Here is a 23,301-nt window from a genome sequence, read left to right on the forward strand (position 1 = left end):
CTGCCAAGAAAGCGGCCCTGTCCACTCGCTCCTTCCCGGGCGCCCGGCCCACGCCGGCGTCCAGAGAGATCTCCCCTATCCCGGTGCGCGACGCCTCCTCTGGCGGTGGGGGGCCGCGGGTTCACAGCCCCCTTCTGAGCGCGGCTTGGAAAGCTCGGGAAGGGGGGCTGGCGGGGGGAGAGTCCTTGGTATCCGCCAACAGCTCCGGGCGGCGACAGCAGTGAAGAGAGAGAGGGAGGGAACACCAGACCGGTCGGGGCGGGGCTGGAGTTGGCAGGGAAGGAGTGGCAAGGACAGGCGAGGGCCAAGCGCCAGGAAAGGCTCCCTTCTAACTTCCTCGCACGTACGTTCCCTCGCCGGGACCCACGCTGGGGCAGCCGTCTCCTGTCCACTTCCTCTCTCCCACTACCTTCAGGACCACCAGCTCTACGCTGTGGGGTAAGAGACTAGCACCACCCTCCCGCCGACTCCCGCGCAGTCGGCCGCATTCCACGCCCCCTTCTCGCCCGCGCGCGCGTCGCAGCTGCAGCCGCCGCCAGAGGGGGCGGGGCCTGGGCCCCGGCGCACAGTCAGCCACGGTCCCAGCCTGCCCCGCGCCGGCCAACGAGAGCAAAGTCAGTGACTCACCTCCGCCGCGCTAACTCCTCGCTCGCTCTCCGCTCACACACGCTTACGCCCGGTTAGAGATGGCGGCGGCCGCGGCTGGGGACTCTGACTCCTGGGGTGAGAAGTTACGAGGGGCAGGGCCCGGGCCGGCTCTGGCCCCAAGCTGAATCAGGCACTAACGCGACTCGCTCTCTTCCGTAGACGCTGACACGTTCTCCGTGGAAGACCCGGTGCGGAAGGTGGGGGGCGGCGGTACTGCCGGTGGAGACCGCTGGGAAGGCGAGGACGAGGACGAGGACGTCAAGGTGGGTGCGGGCCGGGGTTGCGGGCCGCGCGGGAGCGAACTGGCGCTGTCTTGGGCGGGGATGCCCGCCGACGAGCGGAAGGGTGGACTCTGGGCCCAGGGGCGCCGCCCGGGCCTGCGGGCTGTGGGTCCAGGGGCGAGTGTAGGGCCCCCTGGTGCCCCCCTCCTCTACGCTTGCCGGCCATTTGGGCCGGAATCGAGCAGCGTGGCCTTTTCGACTTCCTTGGCTAGGACTGTGGCCTCCCCACTCCCAGCCCATCTTTAAGGGTCTGCGTCCCGGCCTGGATCCCACCCGCCAACTGGCGACGGGAGGTGACAGCAGTGTCAGGGCCGGGCCCACGTGCAAACTTCGTGGTCTGGAGCCGCTCGCCAGAATGATCTGGGAAGTTGGGGCTTAAGCCCTATGGTTTATCCCATATGGAGTCTTATAACCACCTGCGTTTTGGAGCTCAGGTCTCCCTAGGGACAGTAACTCATTTATGTTTCTGAAGGCCTCTTTGTAGAGTTTGTTGGAGGAGTTAGATGAATGAAATATTGTGGTTTAATCTCAGCCTTTTTTCCTCCCACAAGACAAATAGAAACAGTAAAGTTTATGAAATAACTTTAGACCCCCCCTCCCCCATCTCCCTGTTGTAAAAAGAAAGATTAACCGAGTACTGAAATAGGCACAGCAGTTAGCTGTCAGAAACCTAGGTCAGAATCGACCTGGAAAACGGAGAGTTGACAGAATGTGTTATTTATCCGCATACGAACAACGCCTAAGGAAATATTGGTTAGAATAGAAGAGGGGGGGGGCAGTGTTTTTTCCCCCCTATGCCTTGTTGATCTGAACCAGATTACCGTTGTCGTTTGTTGTTGAAAACTCCTGGGGACTCATCATATGGGTCCAGATGACGTTATGACTAGTAGTGCATTCATTTCTTTGTTGTTTTTGTTTCAAGTAGTTAACAAACATCTCAAGCCCAGAATATTAAGATTTTTTTTAACAGAACTCTAAAAATCTTTTTATATTTGTGCAAAGTTTTGTATGACTTGAGAAAACTGTTTCTCTTGGTTTTGATTCACTTAGTGAGTATTTTACTTTCCTAACTTTATACCCTTATACCCAACATATATTGGTAGTCCTATTAAGTCCTTCTGCTTGGGTTCAAAAATTTTAAGCTAGGTAATCACAGTGAACTTAATACTACTTATGTTTGGATTTTACCTTTTTCTCCTGAGTCTGATGATGTGGCTGTCCAATTTATTGAACAGTTTGAGGTCCAGAAATAATGTGAGCTTTGCACACATTGGGGTCCAATAAATGAGTAGTACTGTTGTGAATATACTTAGATGCTTCATTTACTTGTATAGACATGGGAATGGATTGTGTATCATTCCCATTGCAAGATATTAGTTACCTTTTTACATTGTAACAGATTTTCTGTTTTGAGTCTTTAGTTCACATTTGCCCTTTCACTTTTTCTGTGCTTACTGGATGCAGCAGTTAGGACATCTGTTCTGGAAATTGGGAATAATTCTGCAAATGAGAAGATAGAGAAATCAGGAAAGAAGTACCAGAAAATGAAGTTTGAATGGAGTAGTCTGGACTAATGCTGTGAAGTAACCTGCTTGTGATTATTGGATCTAAATGGTGTCAATCCTGATGAATATAATTCTTACCGCTTGGGACTGATTTTGGAGATTTACAGGTTGTAAGGGACCATAAAGGTCATCTTGTCCAGTCACTCTTTTAGTGCAGAATTTCTTTCTTTTATGCAAATATCTTATTTCTTTTACATAAACATTGGAGTTTATCTTGGAGAAAAAAGCTGAACTTGTCCATTTTATTTCTCAGTTGAAATGTTGGTTTATTTCTGTTGGATTTCCTCAAGATTCCCAAGTAATAGTATTCATATATTTGTGGTCATAAACAAGTTTTTTAATCTTTCCTTTTAGTTTCCCAATCTAAATTGTCCTTACAGGAGATAACTTTAGGGGGTTGTTTTGCATTTTAAATGATTTAATATATCTAGCATTAAGCAGAGTTGTCTACCACTTGGGGAAGCACTCAATAAACATTAATACTCTTACATCAAGAAGTTGTCTTAATTTTTCTGGCTTGTGGAAAATACCCTGTTTAGATTTACCATCTGGGTTTATTTTGTGCCACATTGTGATTTCCTGAACTCCAGAGTACTCTCCACAGTGGCTCTTTACTGTGAATTTTGTGTTTTGAATGGAATGATTAACAAGCAAGTTTTTGCTTCCTTAGTTTACCAATCTAGAGTTGAATTTTGTCACTTTGGATGGTAGTGAGTAGTACCAAATTTCTGAATTCTGATGTTTTAGTACATAATCCGTTTATAAGGATATGAAGACAAGGCTTAGTTTTCACAAGATCCAATAATCATAGCCTTAAGTAGTACACTATATGATTTCTTTTAAGCCTTCAAAGGTAAGATATGTAGAAACAGAATAAGTTCTTTGCTTTATGTTGTCATCCAGTGTTTAACCTTTAAGAATATAGATTTATTATTATTTTTTTGTTTATTGTCAAGTTGGTTTCCGTATAACACCCAGTGCTCATTCCAACAAGTGTCCTCCTCCATGCGCATCACTTATTTTCCTAAAAATAAAGAGTTAATGTCATTTGTAATATCCTGAGAAATGAAAGGAAAACTGATGTCTTTGTTACGGCAGTTTGCTTCGGTAGTTTACTGTTTTTCAGTAGACATTATAACATTTTGCTGTCCTTGACTTTGTTGTCTGACAGTGACAGAAATGGATTTAGGAGAAACTCTGGAATTATTAATCATGAGGAGAGAAGCCTATGCTTCTTCTCAGTTAAAAAGATGACAACTAGGGGTGCCTGGTTGGCTCAGACAGTAGAGCATGAGACTCTTGATCTCCGGGTTGTAAATTTGAGCCAACTGTTGGGTATAGAGATTACTTAAATAAAATCTTTAAAAAGAAAGAAAAGATGAGAACTAGGAAGCATACTCTTGTGTCATGCTGGCTTTATTTTACCTTTCTTATCCTGATGTTATGCCAAGGTAGTGGGAGGAAGTGTTCCTTTGGCGTCTATCACTGGGCTCCTTCCCCATTGCTGGAATGATGTGTAGGTTGTGTTAAGGCAGTGAGTGCCTATCCCCTACAAACAGAGACAGTACAGCTTTTACTTTATTTTACTAGCCTCCTAGTATTTCAATACAATAGATTAAAAGCTGGATTTATTCAAGTTGTATAGAATTGTTCTGAGAAAACTAGCTGTGTTCAAGCATCTCTGGAATTTTGCACATATAATGTTATTATAGAATTCTTTTTAAAAGATCCGAGAATGAACTTAGTTGAAAATTGCCTGCCCCATCCTACCCATTCATCTAGCTTTTGAGATCATATCCTGCTTAATAGCTTAAATCTACCAGAGTGAGGACATTTTTCAAGCATTGGAAATAGCATTTCTGAAGAAGGGGAGATTTTTGGGAAGTACTCAGAAGGTGGGCATTTGGCCAGGAAATGGGTATCTTGAAGTGTGTAACTTCTCATGACAAATTCCAGACATAAATGGAACTAAAGAAAAGTTTAATAAATCCATGAGCAAGCAGTCTTATTTCTTCTTTATCTCCACTTGACTATTCTCCTCCAACCAGATTATTTTGAGGAAAATCTCAATTATATCATTTCAGTACCTAACAGTTGTTATAAATTATTAAGTTTTTAGTTAGGAAGTGTTTTTTTTTTTTTTTTAATGTTTGTTTTTGAGAGTGGGTGGGAGAGAGACAGAGGATACAAAGCAGGCTCTGCGCTGTCAGCACAGAGCCTAATTCAGGGCTTGAACCCTCAAACTACGAGATCATGACGTGAGCCAAAGTCCAACGCTTAACCGACTGAGCCACCCAGGCGCCCGTTAGGAAGCATGTTTGATTGAAAATGTGTTTGTCATGCTGGATGACAAACTGATGATGGATGACTGAAAATAAATAAGGCATTTTTTTTTTAGTGTTCATTGTCTTGATCTTGCTTTAGCCAGGCATTTAAAAAAAATTTTTTTTTAATGTTTTATTTATTTCTGAGAGAGAGAGAGATTGAGAGAGAGACAGTGTGAGCAGGGGAGGGTCATAGAGAGAGGGAGACACAGAATCTGAAGCAGGCTCCAGGCTCTGAGCTGTCAGCACAGAGCCCGACGCTCGAACCCACAAACTGTGAGATCGTGACCTGAGCCGAAGTTGGACGCTCTACCTACTGAGCCACCCAGGCGCCCCTAGCCAGGCATTTAAAGTAGGATTGATTAATAATAGTTACAAATGTGAGACAGGAGGCATTGAGATGGAATTCAACTTGAGTGCTGAGCCATAATACATAGTAGGATGTTGAAAACTTAATGAGTTGAATTAAATGAAATAGAATTTATAGAGGCAAGTGTCTTGGCTTCCAGAAACCAGCATAGTTTTGAGATGATGGAAGAACATTTAGGCTTCTTTTAAGAACTGAACTTTGCTGGGAAGTCTAGACTTGCCAGAAGCCTATTACACAGTTCTGAGGTCTCCTAGAGCACATCAGTTCGGCTTACAGAACATCAGTAAAAGATTCTGTTTCTGCAAAAAGTTATTCTTTATCTAAACCAAATTACTTAAAGGGAAGTAAAAGAGTATATGTTAATTAATGGACTCTTGCTACGGTGCAGAAGAATTTTACTGCTCCTTTGAAGCTACTTCTATTTGATGATCTATAAATATATCTTGCTTAAGTTGGAAAGCATTTTCAGCCCTAAATGTGTTCTCTCATTGCACGTGACGTTCTCTAGTTGTACATTGTAAAAATGACAGATCAGCCGACTACTGGCTATATTATAAGTGTTTGTTTATTTATTTATATTTATTTATTTATAATTTTTAAAATATTTTATTTATTTCTGAGAGAGAGAGAGAGACAGTGTGAGCAGGGAGGGTCAGAGAGAGAGGGAGATACAGAATCTGAAGCAGGCTGCAGGCTCTGAACTGGATGTCAGCACAGAGTCCAGCATGGGGCTCGAACCCATGAACCGGGAGATCATGACCTGAGCCGAAGTTGGACACTTAACTGACTGAGCCACCCAGGTGCCCCTTATTAGAAGTGTTTAAAAAGCAAGGTTTAAAAATTTTGTTTTGTTTTCAATTAGTCATGTTCAGTTGGGAAGTAGGTTTTATTTTATTTCATCTTATTTTATTTTTTAGTGTTTTACTTATTTTTGAGAGAGAGAGAGACAGTGTGAGTAGGGAAGGGTCAGAGAGAGGGGGAGACACAGAATCCGAAGACAGGCTCTAGGCTCTGAGCTAGCTGTCGGCACCGAGCCCAACGCGTGGCTTGAACCCATGAACCATGGGATCATGACCTGAGCCGAAGTCCGATGCTTAACTGACTGAGCCACCCAGGTGCCCCAGGAAGTAGGTTTTAAACTTGAAAAGCAGCCATCTCTTTTCAGAGCAAAGGCTTCAAATGATGTTGGGTGTGTATCTGTAGAAGAAGAATATAGATAAGAGGTTTATAAACTGCCTCTATTCTTTTTTTTCTTTTAATTTTTTAAAATACTTATTTTTGAGAGAAAGACAGCATAGGCTGGGGAGGGGCAGAGAGAAAGGGAGACAGATTCTGAAGCAGGCTCCAGGCTCTGAGCTGTCAGCACTGTGCCCCACATGGCGCTTGAACCTATAAACCGCAAGATCATGACCTGAGCTGGGGCACCTGGGTGGCTCAGTTGGTTAAGCGCCCAACTTCACTCAGGTCATGATCTCATGGTTTGTGAGTTCAAGCCCAGCATCAGGTTCTGTGCTGACAGCTCAGAGCCTGGAGCCTGTTTCGGATTCTGTGTCTCCTTCTCTCTCTGCCCTTCCCCCACTCGTGCTCTGTTTCTCTGTCTCAAAAATAAATAAACAAAAATAATTTTTTTAATTTTTTTTTTAAATCATGACTTGAGCTGAAGTCGGATGCTTAGTTGACTGAGCCACCCAGGCTCCCCTAAACTGCTTCTGTTCTAAGGAAGCTAGCTAGGCCATTTTAGGAGATCACCCTGAGTAGCTCAGTCGGTTAGGTGTCTGACTTCAGCTCAGGTCATGATCTCATGGCTCGTAATTTCGAGCCCTCATCCACAAACCCTCGTTGGGCTTTGTGCTGACAGCTCAGAGCCTGGAGCCTGCTTCAGATTCTGTGTCTCCCTCTCTCTCTCTGCCCCTCCCCTGCTCATGCTCTCTGTCTTTACTTTAAAAATAAACATTAAGAAAAATATTTTAACTGAATATTATAGTTGGAAGATTTATTAGCTACCAGAAGTTGGGTGAGGAATTTACTTGGTTATTATAGGTATTCTCTGGAACCAAATAACCATTTAGAGCTTACTAAATTACAAACTTACTCTCTATTTAAACATGTTAATTTTAGGTGTTTCTCTAAGAACCTTTTTTGAATTTTATCTGAACTTATTGTCAGCATTTACAAAGTCCTAGTGTTTACAGAAAATTGGGCAGATTTTGACCTTACATTTACTTTTTAGATACTGGCAAATTTTATAACTAAGGAAACAAAAACTTTAGTTTTGGGGGGAAACTACTTGGCCTTCTGCTTTGGGAATTACATCGATTTGGAAGGGTGACCAGTTTCTCTGTTGACATCACTGTGCTCTCTTCTTTAGGGACTTGTCCCCAGTATGGTGGAAGTTTTAGGGCAGACTTGTTTTGAGCACTCTGGGGTGAGAGTGACAGGCAGAACTTGCCTCTCATGGTCCTTTTATGAATACAGAAGCAGATACTAAAGCTGTTCCCAGGACTTGTTGATAGGAACCACTGCTTTTGCTGCTAGAATCCATCCTGTGGTGGAATTCTAGCTAGGCTCAATATGTCTGCACTGATGGGACAGTTTAACTTGAGTGTCTGGAATAAGGTGTTTTGATAGGGAAACTAGGAACTGGGATAGGGGTTGTACATAGAGTTGGGATAAATGAGATTTTGAGGGAGCAGGGATATGGATGGGGGTGGAGTGATGTTTTACTGGGAAAGGGAACTGAGAAATGCTCCTCTCATGTGTCTGTTCTCCATGTTGGAGGTATTGGGATGGAGCTGCTCATTTTTAGCCATACTTCTCTCCTCTTGGCCTCCTAGTATCAGAGGCTGCTAGACTTGTTTCTTAAAATTAATAGAAAACCATCACAGGCAATTTGAGGTAGGTAACTGGTATAGTTGTAGCTGGACACATCACTCTGTGCCACACCCTTTCTTTGATGAGCTTTCTTGCAATCCCAGGGGAGCTCATTCCAGAACTGATTGGAAGAACCAATTTTGGTGGGGAGGAACCTGGTTCTCAGATAGGTTTGGTATACTTCAGGGATCCAGTAAGAAGTTGTTTACTATGACCATTTAAATGAACTTTAGTCTGTTCAGACCTGTTTACTTCATTGTTTGTTGTTTGGTTTGGTTTGGTTCCTTTGTTGTTTTTCACTGAGATTTTGGGATAGCTATCTGAGGGCCTTAATGTTCTTACCTATAAGATGGGGACAACACCACCTTAGTTACAGGACTTTGTGAGGGTTAGCTCTGTTACTACATGTAAGGCCCTTTGCACAGTGCCTGGTGCAAAATAAACACTCAGTAAATGCCTTATTATCATCATCATCATCACTATCATTAATAGAGAGTGATGAATATGTACCTCTTTGAAGTAAGCAAATGGTCTTCCTGTCTGGAGCACTGCCTAAGCAGAATCTCACCCACAGACCAAGCTTTTTATGTTCTGTGAAGATTAAAACAACAAAAAACTCCTAATAGTTCATTTTTATTTTCAACTCTAGGGTTCCTTTTGTACTGTGGTGTATTGATAACAAGCATTTAAGAAAACCAGTCAGATTATACAAACATTTGCTTTTTAATTTCTAACTCTTGTATCTTAGATGTCCAAATAATGACTAGCAGGTTTGCTTTCAGTCTGTTAACTTTGAACTGTGAGTTAAATTGCCAAGGTGAGGTGATTATAAAAATATTTTACTTTTATCCAAGTTTCTTTCTACTCTGCTTGCAGAGCCCATGACAGCCTTAATTGGGGTTTTTTTAGTTCTTTGGTGGACTTAGAGAATTTTATTAAAATTGAGGCTTTGTTAGTTTAAATACCTAGACTGATTCACATTATGATCTATCTTGTTGTAAAACAGAAGCTTGGTGTCATAGTTATGGCACATTAGTCAGTCTCTACATCTTCCAGTAGCAGCAGGGCCTCCTGCAATCCTGTGGTTCAGCTTTAAATGGCTATCCCTATTAAACTTACACATTTCTAAATTCTTTGGAGCCTTTGGGAAATTGTTTGATAATCGGTTTATATTTAGTTCAGTGACTGTGTTAGATATAGAAAAGACATGAGTATAGATTGACCTTAAAGTGCCCTGCTCAAGTTAGGGAGTGGGTTCAATAAGCTATTGATCAGCTTTCAACTGCTCTTAAATACTGGGCCTTAAATATTCTATAGATTTAATTCATTAATCAGAGTTGTGTTGTATGGAATGTTGCTTGAAATCATTGAGCCATTGGCTAGAATGTTGGATGCTTTCATATTTGGGAAAATAAGAAATATAAAGTCCTTTTAATTTTTTATTTAAAACAACTGCAAATTACTTTAAGAGAAGTAGTTTTGGCCTAGTTGTCTTGTGTTTTGTTAATGGAGAAGCTTTTTTCTTTTAAAATAGAATTAGACAAGTTGATACAAAATTTCATATGGGAAAACAAACATGCAAGAATGGCCAGGAAAATACTAAAAAGCCTGAAAACCTATAAGGGAGGGAACCAGACCTGACCTACATTAAAACATACTATAGTTAAAATAATGAAAGCAGTGTTGGTATTGATGCATGAAGAAACAGTAGACCAGTGGGAATGCAGAAACAGACCAAGTACCTGTGAAAATTTAGTGTATGTTAAATCACAGGGTTCAGGTGTACTTTTTAATAACTGATGCTGTGACAGTTGGGTAACCATTTAGAAAAAGAATTAGATCCATAGTTCATACCACACAAAAGAAAAAATTCCACATGGACTAGAGATGTAAATAAAAAACAAAGCTTACATGTTCTAGAAGAAAATGACTTGATGAAATCCACAGGCAGTAAGAAAAGACTGGTAAATTTTACTGCATAAATGTGGGGTGCATACACTTCATAGGGAAATACTGGAAGCATTTCCATTAAGAGCAACAAAGGCAAGGCGCCTGAGTGGCTCAGTGGGTTAAGCATCTGACGCTTGGTTTTGGCTCAGGTCATGATCTCAAGTTTTCTGAGTTCAAGCCCTGCCTTGGGTTCTGTGCCGACATTATGGTGCCTGCTTGGGATTCTCTCTGTCTCTCTTTCTGCCCCTCCCCCGCTTGCTCTCTATTTCTCTCTCAAAAAAAAAAAAAAAGAACAAGGCGGGGCATCTGCGTGGCTCAGTCAGTTAAGCGTCCGACTTTGGCTCAGGTCATGATCTCATGGTTTCATGAGTTTGAGCCCCGCGTCGGGCTCTATGCTGATAGCTAGCTCAGAGGCTGGAGCCTGTTTCAGATTCTGTCTCCCTCTCTCTCTGACCCTCCCCTGTTCATTCTATCTCTCTCTCTCTCTCACTCAGAAATAAATAAAACATTAAAAAAATTTTTTTAAAAAAAGAACAAGGCAGTGATGCCTATTATCTCTGCCACTATTCACAGTGTACTAGAGGTTTAGCCAGTGCTGTCAGATAAATCAGTTGTGGAGGTATAAGAATTGGTAAAGAAGTAAAGCCATTCTCATTTACAGATGATATTATAGTACACTTGGAAAACTCTAGAGAATCAATGAAAGTGACAAATTAATTCAGTAAGGTAGCAGGATATAAAATTAACATGTAAAAACCAATTGCATACACAAATAATAACTAAATAGGGCACATAACAGGGGAAAAACCCTATTTACAGTAGGAATGCAGAAGAGAAATACTTAAGAATAAACCTGAAGAGAAATTCACAAAACCTCCAAGAGAGAAACTTTAAAACATTCCTTGAAAGAGACAGAAATAGACTTGAACAGATGGAAAAACAACCCTTTTCCTTTGGCTAGAGTGGCTCAACATTATGAAGGTGTGCATTTTTTCCAGCATTAATTTACAATTTTAGTGCAATACAAAAAAAATAGTAACAAACTTGTTTCTGTGGAGTTAGACAAGTTGTACATGGAAAAGTAAACATGCAAGAATTATTAATATAAATCCTTTTCTTTAGGATAACTGGGATGATGATGATGATGAAAAAAAAGAGGAAGCAGAAGTAAAACCAGGTGAGCCGCTGGGTTTTCTTCATTTTTGGTTTTATATCTTAGTGAGCATGTAATACTTATGTCAAGATAAATGACAAAATGCTTGCAAAATTGAAAATTTTTGTGTTTAGAAACCACACATCCTTCCGTTCTCAATTTATTCTCTTCTTCTCCCCTCAAAACATCATCAGATGGATACTGCCTGCCTCATTCTGTTTGAGTGCTGCTGTTAGGAGGAGACAGTAGAGGGTGTGACCTCATATTTTAATAATCTATATCCTGCTGAAAGAACTGGGGAAATATGAAGGGAGATGTCTGGGCCCTAGGGGTCAGTCAGATAAGACAAGAGAAAGGAAGAGTCCCAGGACTTTCCCATTCTTATTTGCGAGTAAATCAGCATATGATTGGAGCTGGGAGAAGTTTGGTCTCTTGAAGTATACTATTGTTATCTGTCTCATCCATAAACTGGGAAATATTCAAGGTAACTGTGATTAAAACATTTCTTTTAGAAGTAAAAATTTCAGAAAAGAAAAAAATTGCAGAGAAGATAAAAGAGAAAGAACGGCAACAGAAGAAAAGGCAAGAAGAAATTAAAAAGAGGGTAAGTACTATTCATTTCCTGAAATACAGAATTCTCACATCAGTAATCCTGCAATGTCAATAGACAGCAATTATTACCTAGCAGTCTGAGAGCTTTGTAAAGACTATAAATGGACACTGTCAGAGAAATAATTCCTCAATGAATTCTGTGTCTCCCTCTCTCTGCCCTTTCCCCACTTGTGCTCTGTCTCTGTCTCTCATTCTCTCTTTCAAAAATAAACATTAAAAAAAAATCCTCCCCAAAAAGTAGAGCAGTAACCATAATGAATAATCAAAAATATCACCTAAATTGAACAGGTGCTAATATTTTGTCATATTTGCTTCATTTTTGTTGTTAAAATATGATCAAGTAAGTAAAACATGTGTTTTACCTTTAAATACTTCAGTATGCATCTCTGAAAAATCAAAGCTATTTGTCACATGATTATGAACCCAGTAGGATGAACAGTAATTTTTTAACATCATCAAATACTCTATCTGCTTTTTTTTGTTTTTCTTTTTTGAGAGTGCACAGAGCAGGGAAGGGGCAGAGGAAGATAGAATCTCAAGCAGGCTTCACGCTCAGTGTGGAGTCTGATGTGGGGCTTGATCTCATGACTGTGAGTTCGTGACCTGAGCTGAGATTAAGAGCCTTAGGCTTAACGAACTAAGCCACCCAGGTGCCCCTGTATGTGCCCAATTTCTAATTGTCCTCAAATGGCTTTTACATATGGTTTGAACAAGGACCTTACATTCATTGCATTAGGTTGTAAACATATCCTAAGTCTCCTAGAGTGTCTTTCTTTCTGTTTTTAAAATGACATTGAGGGGTCCTGCGTGGCTCAGTCGGTTAAGCATCCAACTCTTGATCTCGGCTCAGGTCATGATCTCATGGTTCGTGAGTTCAAGCCCCACACCAGGCTCTTGGCTGATAGATCAGAGCCTGCCTGGAGTTCTGTTTCTCCTCTCTGCCCCACCCCCCACCCCATGCTCTGCTTATGCATATGCACATGCTCTCTCTCTCTCTCAAAATATACGAACTAAAAAAAAAATAAGTAAAATGACATTCACTTATTGAAGGGAGGAGACCATTTGTCTTGTAGAACATCCTACCTTCTCGATGTGTGATTGTTTACAGTTGCAATTTCCTGTAACTTGGCCAGTAAGTCTAAAATTTTGATTGGATTCAGATTAAACATTTTTAATTGGAATACTTTATAGGTCATGCTGTGTGCTTCATATTACGTCATATCACATCAAGAGTCTTGTAACGTCTGTCCTATTATTAGTGATGCTAAAATTGATGACTGGGTTAAGGTGGTAGTAGCCTGATCCTTCTATTGTAAAATTACATATTCTTGCAAGTATTCCAATTTCACATCAACCTCCGACCCATTAGTTTAGTGTCAGTAATGATTGTTGCCTAATTATTTTATTAGGGATTGCAGAATGGTGATTTTTCTCATCCAGTGACTTCTCTTCCATTTGTTACTGGCCAGCTTTTCTTCCTCTTCTACTTACTTTGCTGTTTGATTACTTTAATATGGTTTGTGCTAGAAAGGCAGAGTAAAAGCTTAATTGTTTTCTTTTAACCACTAATATCCAGAGTAAGGAGGGAGTGTAATAATAACTTCAAATGGTGAAAACTGAGGGGTTTGTGGGGGTGTATTTCTTTTGAGTAAATTTGTAGACTAACAGGTTTTATAAATTCATTGTGTTTTACTCAGGTAACAGTAATTATTCTTTTGATGCTCAGATTTTCCCAACTTTGGCCAGTAGGAAACCCTTTCAGTTGGTCTAATCTTCATCCTTTTGGCCGAACCCCATTAGTCTTTGAAAACGTCCTTGCCTTCTGGCACAATAAAGAAATGCCGGACTCATCTGGTAAACTCTTCTTTAGGCCTGGAATGTGCTACTTCTCTGAGGTTCCTAATGGAAATGTTTAGAAGTCAAATCTAGTTGCTAGTAGCACTTAGCATTATCGAGGTAGCCTTGCCTTCTAGACCCATTTTTATAGGTGAAGCTAGGAAATAAATGAGTGAGTATGTGTTGTGTGTGTAAGCTTTAGTTCATGGTTTCTAATAATGTTAACATACATTGCTTTTCTGCAATACCAGTACTAACAATGTAAAGCTACTTTAAGTTTAGGATTTCCTCTGTCCATTTGTAGCAATGTGGATGGAACTCGAGGGTGTTATGCTAAGTAAAGTAAGTCAGGCAGAGAAAGATAGATACCATATGTTTTCACTCATGTGAAACAGGCGAAACTTAACAGAGGACCACGAGGGAGGGGAAGGAGAAAAAAATAGTTAAGGAGAGGGAGGGAGGCAAACCACAAGAGACTCTTAAATACTGAGAACAAACAGGGTTGATGGGGGTGGGGGAGAGTGAAAAATGGGTGATAGGCATGGAAGAGGGCACTTGTTGGGATGAGCACTGGGTGTTACAAGGAAACCAACTTGACAATAAACTATAAAAAAAATAAAATTTGGACTTCCAATAAAAAAAGTTTAGAATTTCTTTGCAGGATTTTCTTTTCTTTTTGCACAGAGAATATATCCTGCTAAGGATGTATAATTATATCCTGGGTTCTAAAGTCATTTCTATTCTTTTCCATGTCAATATGCCTTTTGATACACATTTTAGATTCATTTGTTACCATTTCCATTTTTAAAGTTTTCTTTCCTTTTTAATTTTATTTTTTAAACATAAAATGTTCAGAAGGGAAAACCATACAAAAATGTTATACTCAGAAAAGTCTCAAACATCCTTCCTGTTCTGTCCCCTCCATTCTGTTCCCTGTCACCCCCTATAAGAAATCTCCATTTTCACTAGTTTTTGGCTTATTCTTTTTTTCTTTCTTTTATAGCTGTATGGTATTCCATTGCTACAAATATGTACCGTATTTTATTTCACCAGTCTTCTAGTCATGGGCAGCTGGATCTTTTTCCCCAGTACTGTACTCGAATGAACAGTGCTTCCATGAATAACCACATGTGTGTCATTTTTAATGGGTGTAGTCATATTTGTAGGATTAATTGTCAAATCAGAAATTGCTGGGTCAAAGGGCAAATTACATTTGTAGTCTTGGTAAGTGTTCCCAAATTGCCCTCCTTACCCAGTTGTACCAGTTTGCATTTGCCAACAATGGATGAGAGTGCCTGTTTCCCCAGTCAGGGACATTTAAATAATTTATACTTGTATATCTAGAAATATTTACATGTATGTTTCTATAATCAGAACAAGCAATAGAATCTTAAAACTCTGCCTAAGAAGCCATCTTTACTAGATCTTTCTTGGTCATTGAAGTTAGAATTTATACTTCTTTTGTTGTGTCCTGGTATTTGTATCCAACATAAAGAAACCTTATTCGTTAGAGTATGCTATGTTTGTCTTAGGTAAAATATTGAGTTAAGATGGGTTTAGTTTTTTTTTTTTTAATGTTTTTTATTTATTTCTGAGAGAGAGAGATAGCATGACCAGGGGAGGGTCAGAGAGAGAGGGAGATACAGAATCTGAAACAGGCTCCATGGTCTGAGCTTGCTGTCAGCACAGAGCCCGACATGGGGCTTGAACCCACGAACCGTGAGGTCATGACTAGAGCTGAAGTCGGACGCTTAACCAACTGAGCCACCCAGGTGCCCCAAGATGGGTTTAGTTTTGATGTAGGAAATACTTAACGATGTCCAGATCTACAAAGAGAGTTAAGTCAAGATATTTGCTTTTTTCTTTCTACAGAGTATTCTGAGAGTTCCTAACTTGCCATAATGATATTTCTTATTTCATCTTCTCCATGAGAAACAAAATGCAGTGTATTTCAGTAGTAGACTTTTGAGTCAGAATCTGCAAGCTGCATAGACATAGTTAACTACAAATGGCATAAGCTCCCTTTGCTTTTTTCCCACTTGAATAAATACTGTCACAGATTTTTCCTCATAGTAATAGTGATACATTTGTTGTAGGAAGTATCACAGTATAAAATGATATTCACTAAACTATTGACTGCCAGAGAAGTAGAACTGGAAAATAAGTGACAACTTCTATTGCGGTGTCTTTAAATTTGTTAACAATGATAATGTGTTACTTTTGTAATAGTAGTAATATAAAAAATAAGAGGAAAATGTTTTTATGATTCTTTGGGGAAAAACATGGTTATGTGTGGGTGCACAAGTGGGAGATGGGGAGAGAGAGGGAGCGGGGGGGGGGAAGAGAGAGAGAGAGAGAGAGAGATGCAGCCTGATGTGGGGCCACATTCCATGACTCTGGGTGATCATGACCTGGATGGAAATCAAGAGTCAGACGCTCAACTGACTGAGCCACACATGTGCCCCCAAAACATTTTTTTTGTTTGCACAGTACAGTTGACTCGTAAACAACATGGGGGCTAGGGGTGCTGACCCCTGCACAGTCGAAAAGCTACATATAACTTTTTACTTCCCCCAAACTTAACTGTTAATAGCCTACTGTTGACTGGAAGCCTTACTACTAACACAGTCAACACAATTTTGTAGTTGTGTGTATTTTGTGCCGTATTCTTCCAGTAAACTAGAGAAAAGAAAATGTTAAAATCATGAAGAGAAAATACATTTGCTGTACTGTAAACATCAAAAAAGTCTGTGAATAAGTGGACCCATGCTGTTCAAACCTGTTATTCTGTATTGTCATATGGCTGTGGCATATTTTAATTTTTAATGTTTTTATTTGTGAGAGAGAGAGAAAGAGACAGAGACAATGTGAGCAGGAAGGGTCAGAGAGAGAGATAGAGAATCTGAAGCAGGCTCCAGCCTCTGAGCCAGCTGTCAGCACACAGCCCAACGCGGGGCTCAAACCCACCAACTGTGAGATCATGACCTGATCCGAAGTCGGATGCTTAACCGACTGAGCCACCCAGGTGCCCTGGCTGTGGCATAGTTTAACTATTCTTTTGTTGAACATTTGGGTTATGTCTAAACTTATTTGAAATTATAAGTAATACTCCATTGGACATTCTTGTGACTAAATGTTAGTGTGCATTTTTGGTTTCTTAAGATAAATACGTAGACGTGGAATTGATTCCACATAAAGCATATAAAAGTATTTTAAGACTTGATGCACATTACCAAGTTGCTGTAGAAAGGTTGTTTCAATATACAGTCTTTAGCAGCAGAATGTGAGAGTGTGATTTTTCCCTTGTCTACAATCTCAATTCCATATCTTTTAAAAAAGGCTGTGAAAGTAAACCCAGTCGTCTTGGGTTCTAAACTCAGCTCTCTCACATTAGCACACAGCAGCTGTGTTAACCTTCTGTTACCATAGGCAGGTTGCTTAACCTCTCTGTGCCTCAAATTTTTTTCATGTAAAATCAGGATAAGAACGTCTAAAGTGTTTAGAAGGATGCCTGAAATATAATAAACTCTTTATAAGTGCTGTTATTTATAATTTTTTATTAAAAAATTTACACAACAAAAACGTACTGCTCCATCGTAATCCCAGTTGTTTTAAAACTTCCTTTCTGTCTCATTTTAGTTAGAAGAACCTGAAGAGCCTAAAGTGCTAACACCAGAAGAACAATTAGCAGATAAACTGCGGCTAAAGAAATTACAAGAAGAGTCAGACCTTGAATTAGCAAAAGAAACTTTCGGTAAGGTGCAGGGAGGGGGTGATTGCTGTGAAATATTGAAGTTCCAAGTGCATATTGCGGAAGTCTGACTAGTTATTAAAGTTTAGAAAACATCTTTTTTGGCATAACAATACTGGCTAACTTAGATATTAGAAGCAGTTTTTATTCTATATTTGTTTAGTTGCTTAAGGCAGAGTGAAATACATCTTCAGATTTTTTAATGATTATGTTTTGAGTATCACGTAAAAGGTTATTAAGATAAATCATTGGACCCAAACAAAGTTTACTGTTTCTTTAAATTTATCAGCTGGATGAAATTTGGATGAAATGTGAGGTCTTTGACTTTGAGGTTTAAGTATTAAAGTAACTATAAGGCTGTCCTATTGTCTTAAATCTAGATAAGAATGTCCTTGTGGGACATTCAGCTTCAGCTGTGCCTTTGCTCCGGATCATTTCTTTCTGTGACCCTTCTTGGCCCTCAACATGCCCTGTCTTTAGCAGGCTTCCATTTCTCTGTGCCGTGTTACAGCTGTGCTTGGTACATGAGATAAAAAACATACTCAGGATCCTGTATGTAGGGAAGTTTGGAGTGTTCTAGGGGGAGAGAGATGTGACATGAAGGGGAAAGTAAGAAACATGGCCGAAGAAGTAGTTAAAAGTTCTCCTTTTGTTTAATTAAGCTCATTGTTGTCATTACCTATTGAGTACTTTTCAGAGTAGAAGATCATGTTGAAACAGTTAAAGAACTTTGAAACCTAGAGCTAATTGTATCCCCATCCTTCCTGTTCTTTAAAATGGGATCAGGCAGGCTGACAAGAGATCATTGTCCTTTCTGTGGGAGGTGTGATTTTCTTACTCCGAGAGTTGCTGGCCATCTGAGGAGTTGCTGTGGTTGCTTCTGTGCACACACCTCAGTGCAGAGGGCATGCAGCCATTATCCAGTGTCTTCATAGCATGGTAACACCCAGCCAAGTATTTATTAAAGACAAGAGTTTACATGGTACTTATAAATTCTAAAATGGGACCACAATTACAGATTACAAGGCAAAAACATGGATTCATACAGCCATCATTTGGTTAATAGGGTTTTAATGTTGTATTTCCCATACTAAAATACTGAATCAGTGATACTGTTAACAACTAGTTTGCTATTGAGGAAGATACAAAGTATACTGTCCCTTAGCCTAGAATACTTTTAGGCCAGATTCTTTGTGTTGGGATTTAAAAAAAAATTTTTTTTTAATGTTTACTTACTCTTGAGAGAGAGCATGAGCAGAGGAGGGGCAGAGAAATAGGGAGACATAGGATCCGAAGCAGGCTCCAGGCTCTGAGCTGTCAGCACAGAGCCTGATGCGGGGCTCAAACCAGCAAACTGCAAGATCATGACTTGAGCCAAAGTCAGATATTTAAATGACTGAACCACTCAGGTGCCCCTCTGTTGGGATTTCAACACATGGTTTATCCCTACTTGGCTTCTGGAGTCAGCTGTATACTGTGACAGGAACCTTTTTTTTTTGAGGGGGAGGGGGCAGAGAGAATCCCAAGCAGGTTTCACACTCACCCTGGACCCTGATGCAGAGCTTGATTCCATGACAGTGGGATCATGACCTGACCCGAAATCAAGAGTCAGACGCTCAGCTGAGCCACCCAGGTCCTCCCCTGCTGCAGGCTGTTCCTAGACATATACTTTGAAAACATCCTTTTTGTGCCAGGGACTCTCTTGGTGCTGTGGTGAAAACTACAAGTTCCTTCTTGATATGATGTTTTTAAATACAGAAACAAAACTACACAGAATTTTACTTACTAAGGAAGCCTGTTATGTTGAAATGGGTATAATATTAAAAAGACTTGAGATACAGTAATAATGTGCTTCTTAAAGCATTAAATAAGATCTAGTGGCAGTTTTATCTACTAAGTAATATAATTTGAAAGTAATGATGACCAAAACAATATTTTAAGAGAACTACAACTGTAATGTGATATGAAAATATCTGATTTTTCCTAGTGATAGGTTTTTGCTAGTTATGACCACTGAGATTTGTTGCCTATAATCAAAATGGAAGAAAATGCTAAATTAGAGGTTAATGAAAGTAAAGCTGTAATCTTTGATCTCATCTAAATTCACAGACCTCCTGAATTCTATCCAAGAATCCCAGTGGACCCAGGTTAAGAACTTCTGCTTTAGCATGCAATAACAGGGTTGTTCACATACCTAATTGGTTTATAAATTTAAAAAAAAAATCTGATATTTTTAGTGCCCCTTCTTCTCTTGCAGGTGTTAATAATACAGTTTATGGAATAGATGCTATGAATCCATCTTCAAGAGATGACTTCACCGAGTTTGGAAAGTTACTAAAAGATAAAATTACACAATATGAAAAGTCACTATATTATGCCAGTTTTTTGGAAGCTTTAGTTCGAGATGTGTGTATTTCATGTAAGTAATTCTAACTCTGTGGGCGGACTTTAGTAAGAGCACGTCATACTCAGGAGGATGAAGGTTGACTTTTTTGGGGGATGCTATAATAGACTTAGGATTTCCTTTTTTAGAAGTTACCTTGGGAATGTTCTGCAAATTCCCAGGGAGTTTGAGGGGTTTTGGTTTTTGAGGCTGCCTTAATGATTTTAAAATGGCTTCCCCAAGGAACATCTGGACTTTGCTGAAATACAGAGCTGATAAAACACTAGCTTATTCTTTTATCTAATTATATCTTAAACGGACTAGGAAGTGTCTTTTGGGGAAAATGGTCTCTGAGCATATGGGATTTTAGAGTTGAGTGTGACCACAGCAAGTGTCTGTTCATTTTACAAACAAGGAAGTCTGTGACTAGGTTTAAGTTGCTCAATAGAACAGGTACCTGCCTATATTCTGGGTCTGTGGGTGTGGTGCCATGCCCTGAAAGGAGTCATACATTTCAGAGACAGGGTGTGTGGGAGTAAAAACCAGGGGTGGTGTGGCACTTATGTGGAAAGGACTGTTTTTGCTAGCACTGCTGTTTTTAAGATTGAGAAAAAGGAATTCTGCACAGTGAACTTTAAATTGGGGTTTCCTTGAGAAACCATTACTAAGCTGGGAGTTCTTAATCTGATTAGTGATATACACATACTTTTTTTCTTATTTTTGAAGGTGCTCTCTAACCAAAACTGAAACACTCTTTTGGTAGCTAAAACTGATGTGTTTCAGCTTGATATTTTTATAAGGATTGAAGTTATGTAGGGGCACCTGGGTGGCTCAGTCGGTTGTCCGACTTCGGCTGAGATCATAATCTCAGTTTGTGGGTTCGAGCCCCGTGTCGGGCTCTGTGTGGACAGCTAGCTCAGAGCCTGGAGCCTGTTTCCCATCTGTGTGTCCCTCTCTCTCTCTGCCCCGCCCCTGCTCGTGATCTGTCTCAAAAATAAATGTTAAAATTAAAAAAAAAAAAAAGATCGAAGGATGTTTTGTCCACTAAACAGACTTGTCTCCTAGTAGGACACTGAGATTTCTGAAATAACCTACTGTTTTCATTCTGGTTCCCATCTTAGAAGTGATAGAAAATAGAGACCCCAAAGTTGTGGAAAGGCATGGTTATCCTCCATGTGTTTATTTTTTTGCCCCTTCACATGTTTAGACTGAGTAAGGGGGTATACAGTAGGGAACACTAAAGACACTTCTGGTTTCTTTTCAAACAGTGGTGTCTTGGTTATAGGAGGTAAAGAAAGTTTTGTTGCTGGAGTTAGCTATTTTAAATAGTTCTGATTTGTGAGCCTAGCCATAGACTGACTCATGATTCTTTGTCTTATGTTTAACAGGACAAATTCATAGCCTTTTCAAAATTACTACATCTAATTTGTCCATCATTAACTTCAGTAATTCCTTTTTCCTTTTTTTTAGTGGAAATTGATGACTTGAAAAAGATTACCAATTCATTGACTGTGCTTTGCAGTGAAAAACAAAAGCAAGAAAAGGTAAGGGCAAACATGCAGGGGAAATGCCTGTCACATTAGGATGGGGGTGGAGTGTACTGGGAGTCTGAACTAAAACTTAAATTGGAATAGAGCTGGGGCATGAGTGGCATTACTGTCCTTTTGTTCACAGACATGTTCAGAGTTTTCTTTGGAAATTAATAGACATTTCCTGGGGTTAGGTCTTGAGATCTCTCCTGAAGGTTTTTTTTTTTGGGGGGGGGGGTACCCGAGGCTTTAGTGTCTCGGTGAGGGTTTCTGTACCAGAAAAGCTGCTCATAGGTAGACAGTCTCATGAATTAACTCTCTTTTGTCTTTAGCAAAGCAAAGCCAAAAAGAAGAAGAAAGGCGTGGTTCCTGGAGGGGGATTAAAGGCCACCATGAAAGACGATCTGGCAGATTATGGTGGTTATGATGGAGGATATGTACAGGACTATGAAGACTTCATGTGACATTTTATCTTCTCCTGGTGTCTTCTTTCTGTTGCCCACAATCCCTTCAACATGTAGCACAACTTCCTTTCCTTTCAGTTCTGCCAAATGCTACAATCAGAAGTGCAGTATCTTTTGTGCTGGTTATTTAACCCCTTGACACTTAGGTGCTAATGTGCGAATGAGGGAACTTGGATCTTGCTGCCAAGGGGTTAAAATTGGGAACCTCAGTTGCTACTAAATCATAGTTAAAAAACAAAAACAAAAACCTAATAATGTTGTCATTGTTGCTCTCTGATTCCATAGCAGCAGTCACTGAATTGGAAACAAAAGTTGCAACATGACAAAAATTGTGGAGTATTTACCAGCACCATTCAGTAATACAGCCTTAACCATACCTCCTTGAACTACTTCATAACTTGTCAAGAAAAGCAGTTTGCAGCAAGGGCATGCCGTGTGCACCTAGTATTAAAATTGCTTTGTCTTAAAATTGAGCGTGAGGATATTAAAAATACATTGTGAAGAAGACTGCTTATCTCAAGAGTGGAGATACAACGGCTGAAAAGCACTAGCTTGATATTTAAAAATTAAATGACCAAAACCTTCCAACTTCAAAGCTGAAGAAGGTAAACCGCTCCCTTACTGCGTTGCATTACAAGTTGGGGAACCTCTTGAATGCATAGACTGTCTAGTTTCTGTTTATCAGACTGTTCTGCTGACACAGTGCTTCAGACGGGGGAGGGAAGCTCTTTACCTGTTTCATTTCCCTGATTTAAGTGTCTGAACAATCCTCCTTTGTTCTCCTGGGCTGCAATGGAACAACTTTAACAGGGTTTTGGCATTTCCTTTCCTTTATAAAACATGCTCGGCAAACTGCACCAGTTGACTACAGTTTGGTAAATTGTTATGTTAACAATTATGACATCTGCAATGTTTTATAAAGCAACTAATTTAATAAAATCACTATTGTGAGGACTTAAATTTTGTGTTAACTCCCAAGAGATATTTTTGGAGAGTATAGAACACAGCTCTTGGGCCTAGAGATCTCTGTATACTTACAAAGCTATTAATAAATGCCTGATGAGCAGTTACAGCTTTAAGACAAAATGATATGCCAGGCCCTGAATAGTATCACCTGAGAGCAACAAAGGTATAGGGCTGCCTTCCTCTCCTTATTTATTTGGGCAGATTTTTTGCTTACTTAGATAATAAACTAAGGCCTAACTCCGTACCTAGAAGAGCTTATTTATTTGGAGTAATTGAGATTACTCAGGTTACGGCTGTAAGCATAGACTGAATGATCTTCTTTATTATATATTTTAAGCAACTTAACCAAATTTGTGGTTGGAGTCTTTTTTGAAACCGTCAGAAAATCAAAAGTAGGAACAGAACAAAAAATGTTTTAAATTTCAAATAGGAAATAGGAACCTCAATCAAAGCTCTGTAGACTATACCAAGAGCAAGAGCCGTCTAAGTGATTTGAGGAATTAACAGAAAGCAATGACTACACAGCAATAATTACAGTAAAAGAAAGATTATTTTAAGGCAGACAAGGGCTAAGATTTCCTTGGCAGTAATAATGACA

General features: G+C 39.9%; 1 protein-coding gene across 1 annotated transcript; it reads left to right on the top strand.

The window, feature by feature from the left end:
- Positions 1–654: 654 nt before the first annotated feature.
- Positions 655–22,697, top strand: EIF3J (eukaryotic translation initiation factor 3 subunit J). Its single transcript, XM_039250083.1, has 8 exons — positions 655–723; positions 808–911; positions 11,132–11,186; positions 11,675–11,766; positions 17,250–17,364; positions 19,619–19,780; positions 21,215–21,288; positions 21,606–22,697. The coding sequence occupies exons 1-8, from the start codon at positions 687–689 to the stop codon at positions 21,735–21,737; spliced, it is 771 nt and encodes a 256-aa protein (XP_039106014.1). The 5' UTR covers positions 655–686; the 3' UTR covers positions 21,738–22,697.
- Positions 22,698–23,301: the final 604 nt, after the last annotated feature.

The sequence above is a fragment of the Hyaena hyaena genome, unplaced genomic scaffold (assembly GCF_003009895.1).
Source record: "Hyaena hyaena isolate Hyena2069 unplaced genomic scaffold, ASM300989v1 scaffold_361, whole genome shotgun sequence".
Lineage (NCBI taxonomy): Eukaryota > Metazoa > Chordata > Mammalia > Carnivora > Hyaenidae > Hyaena > Hyaena hyaena.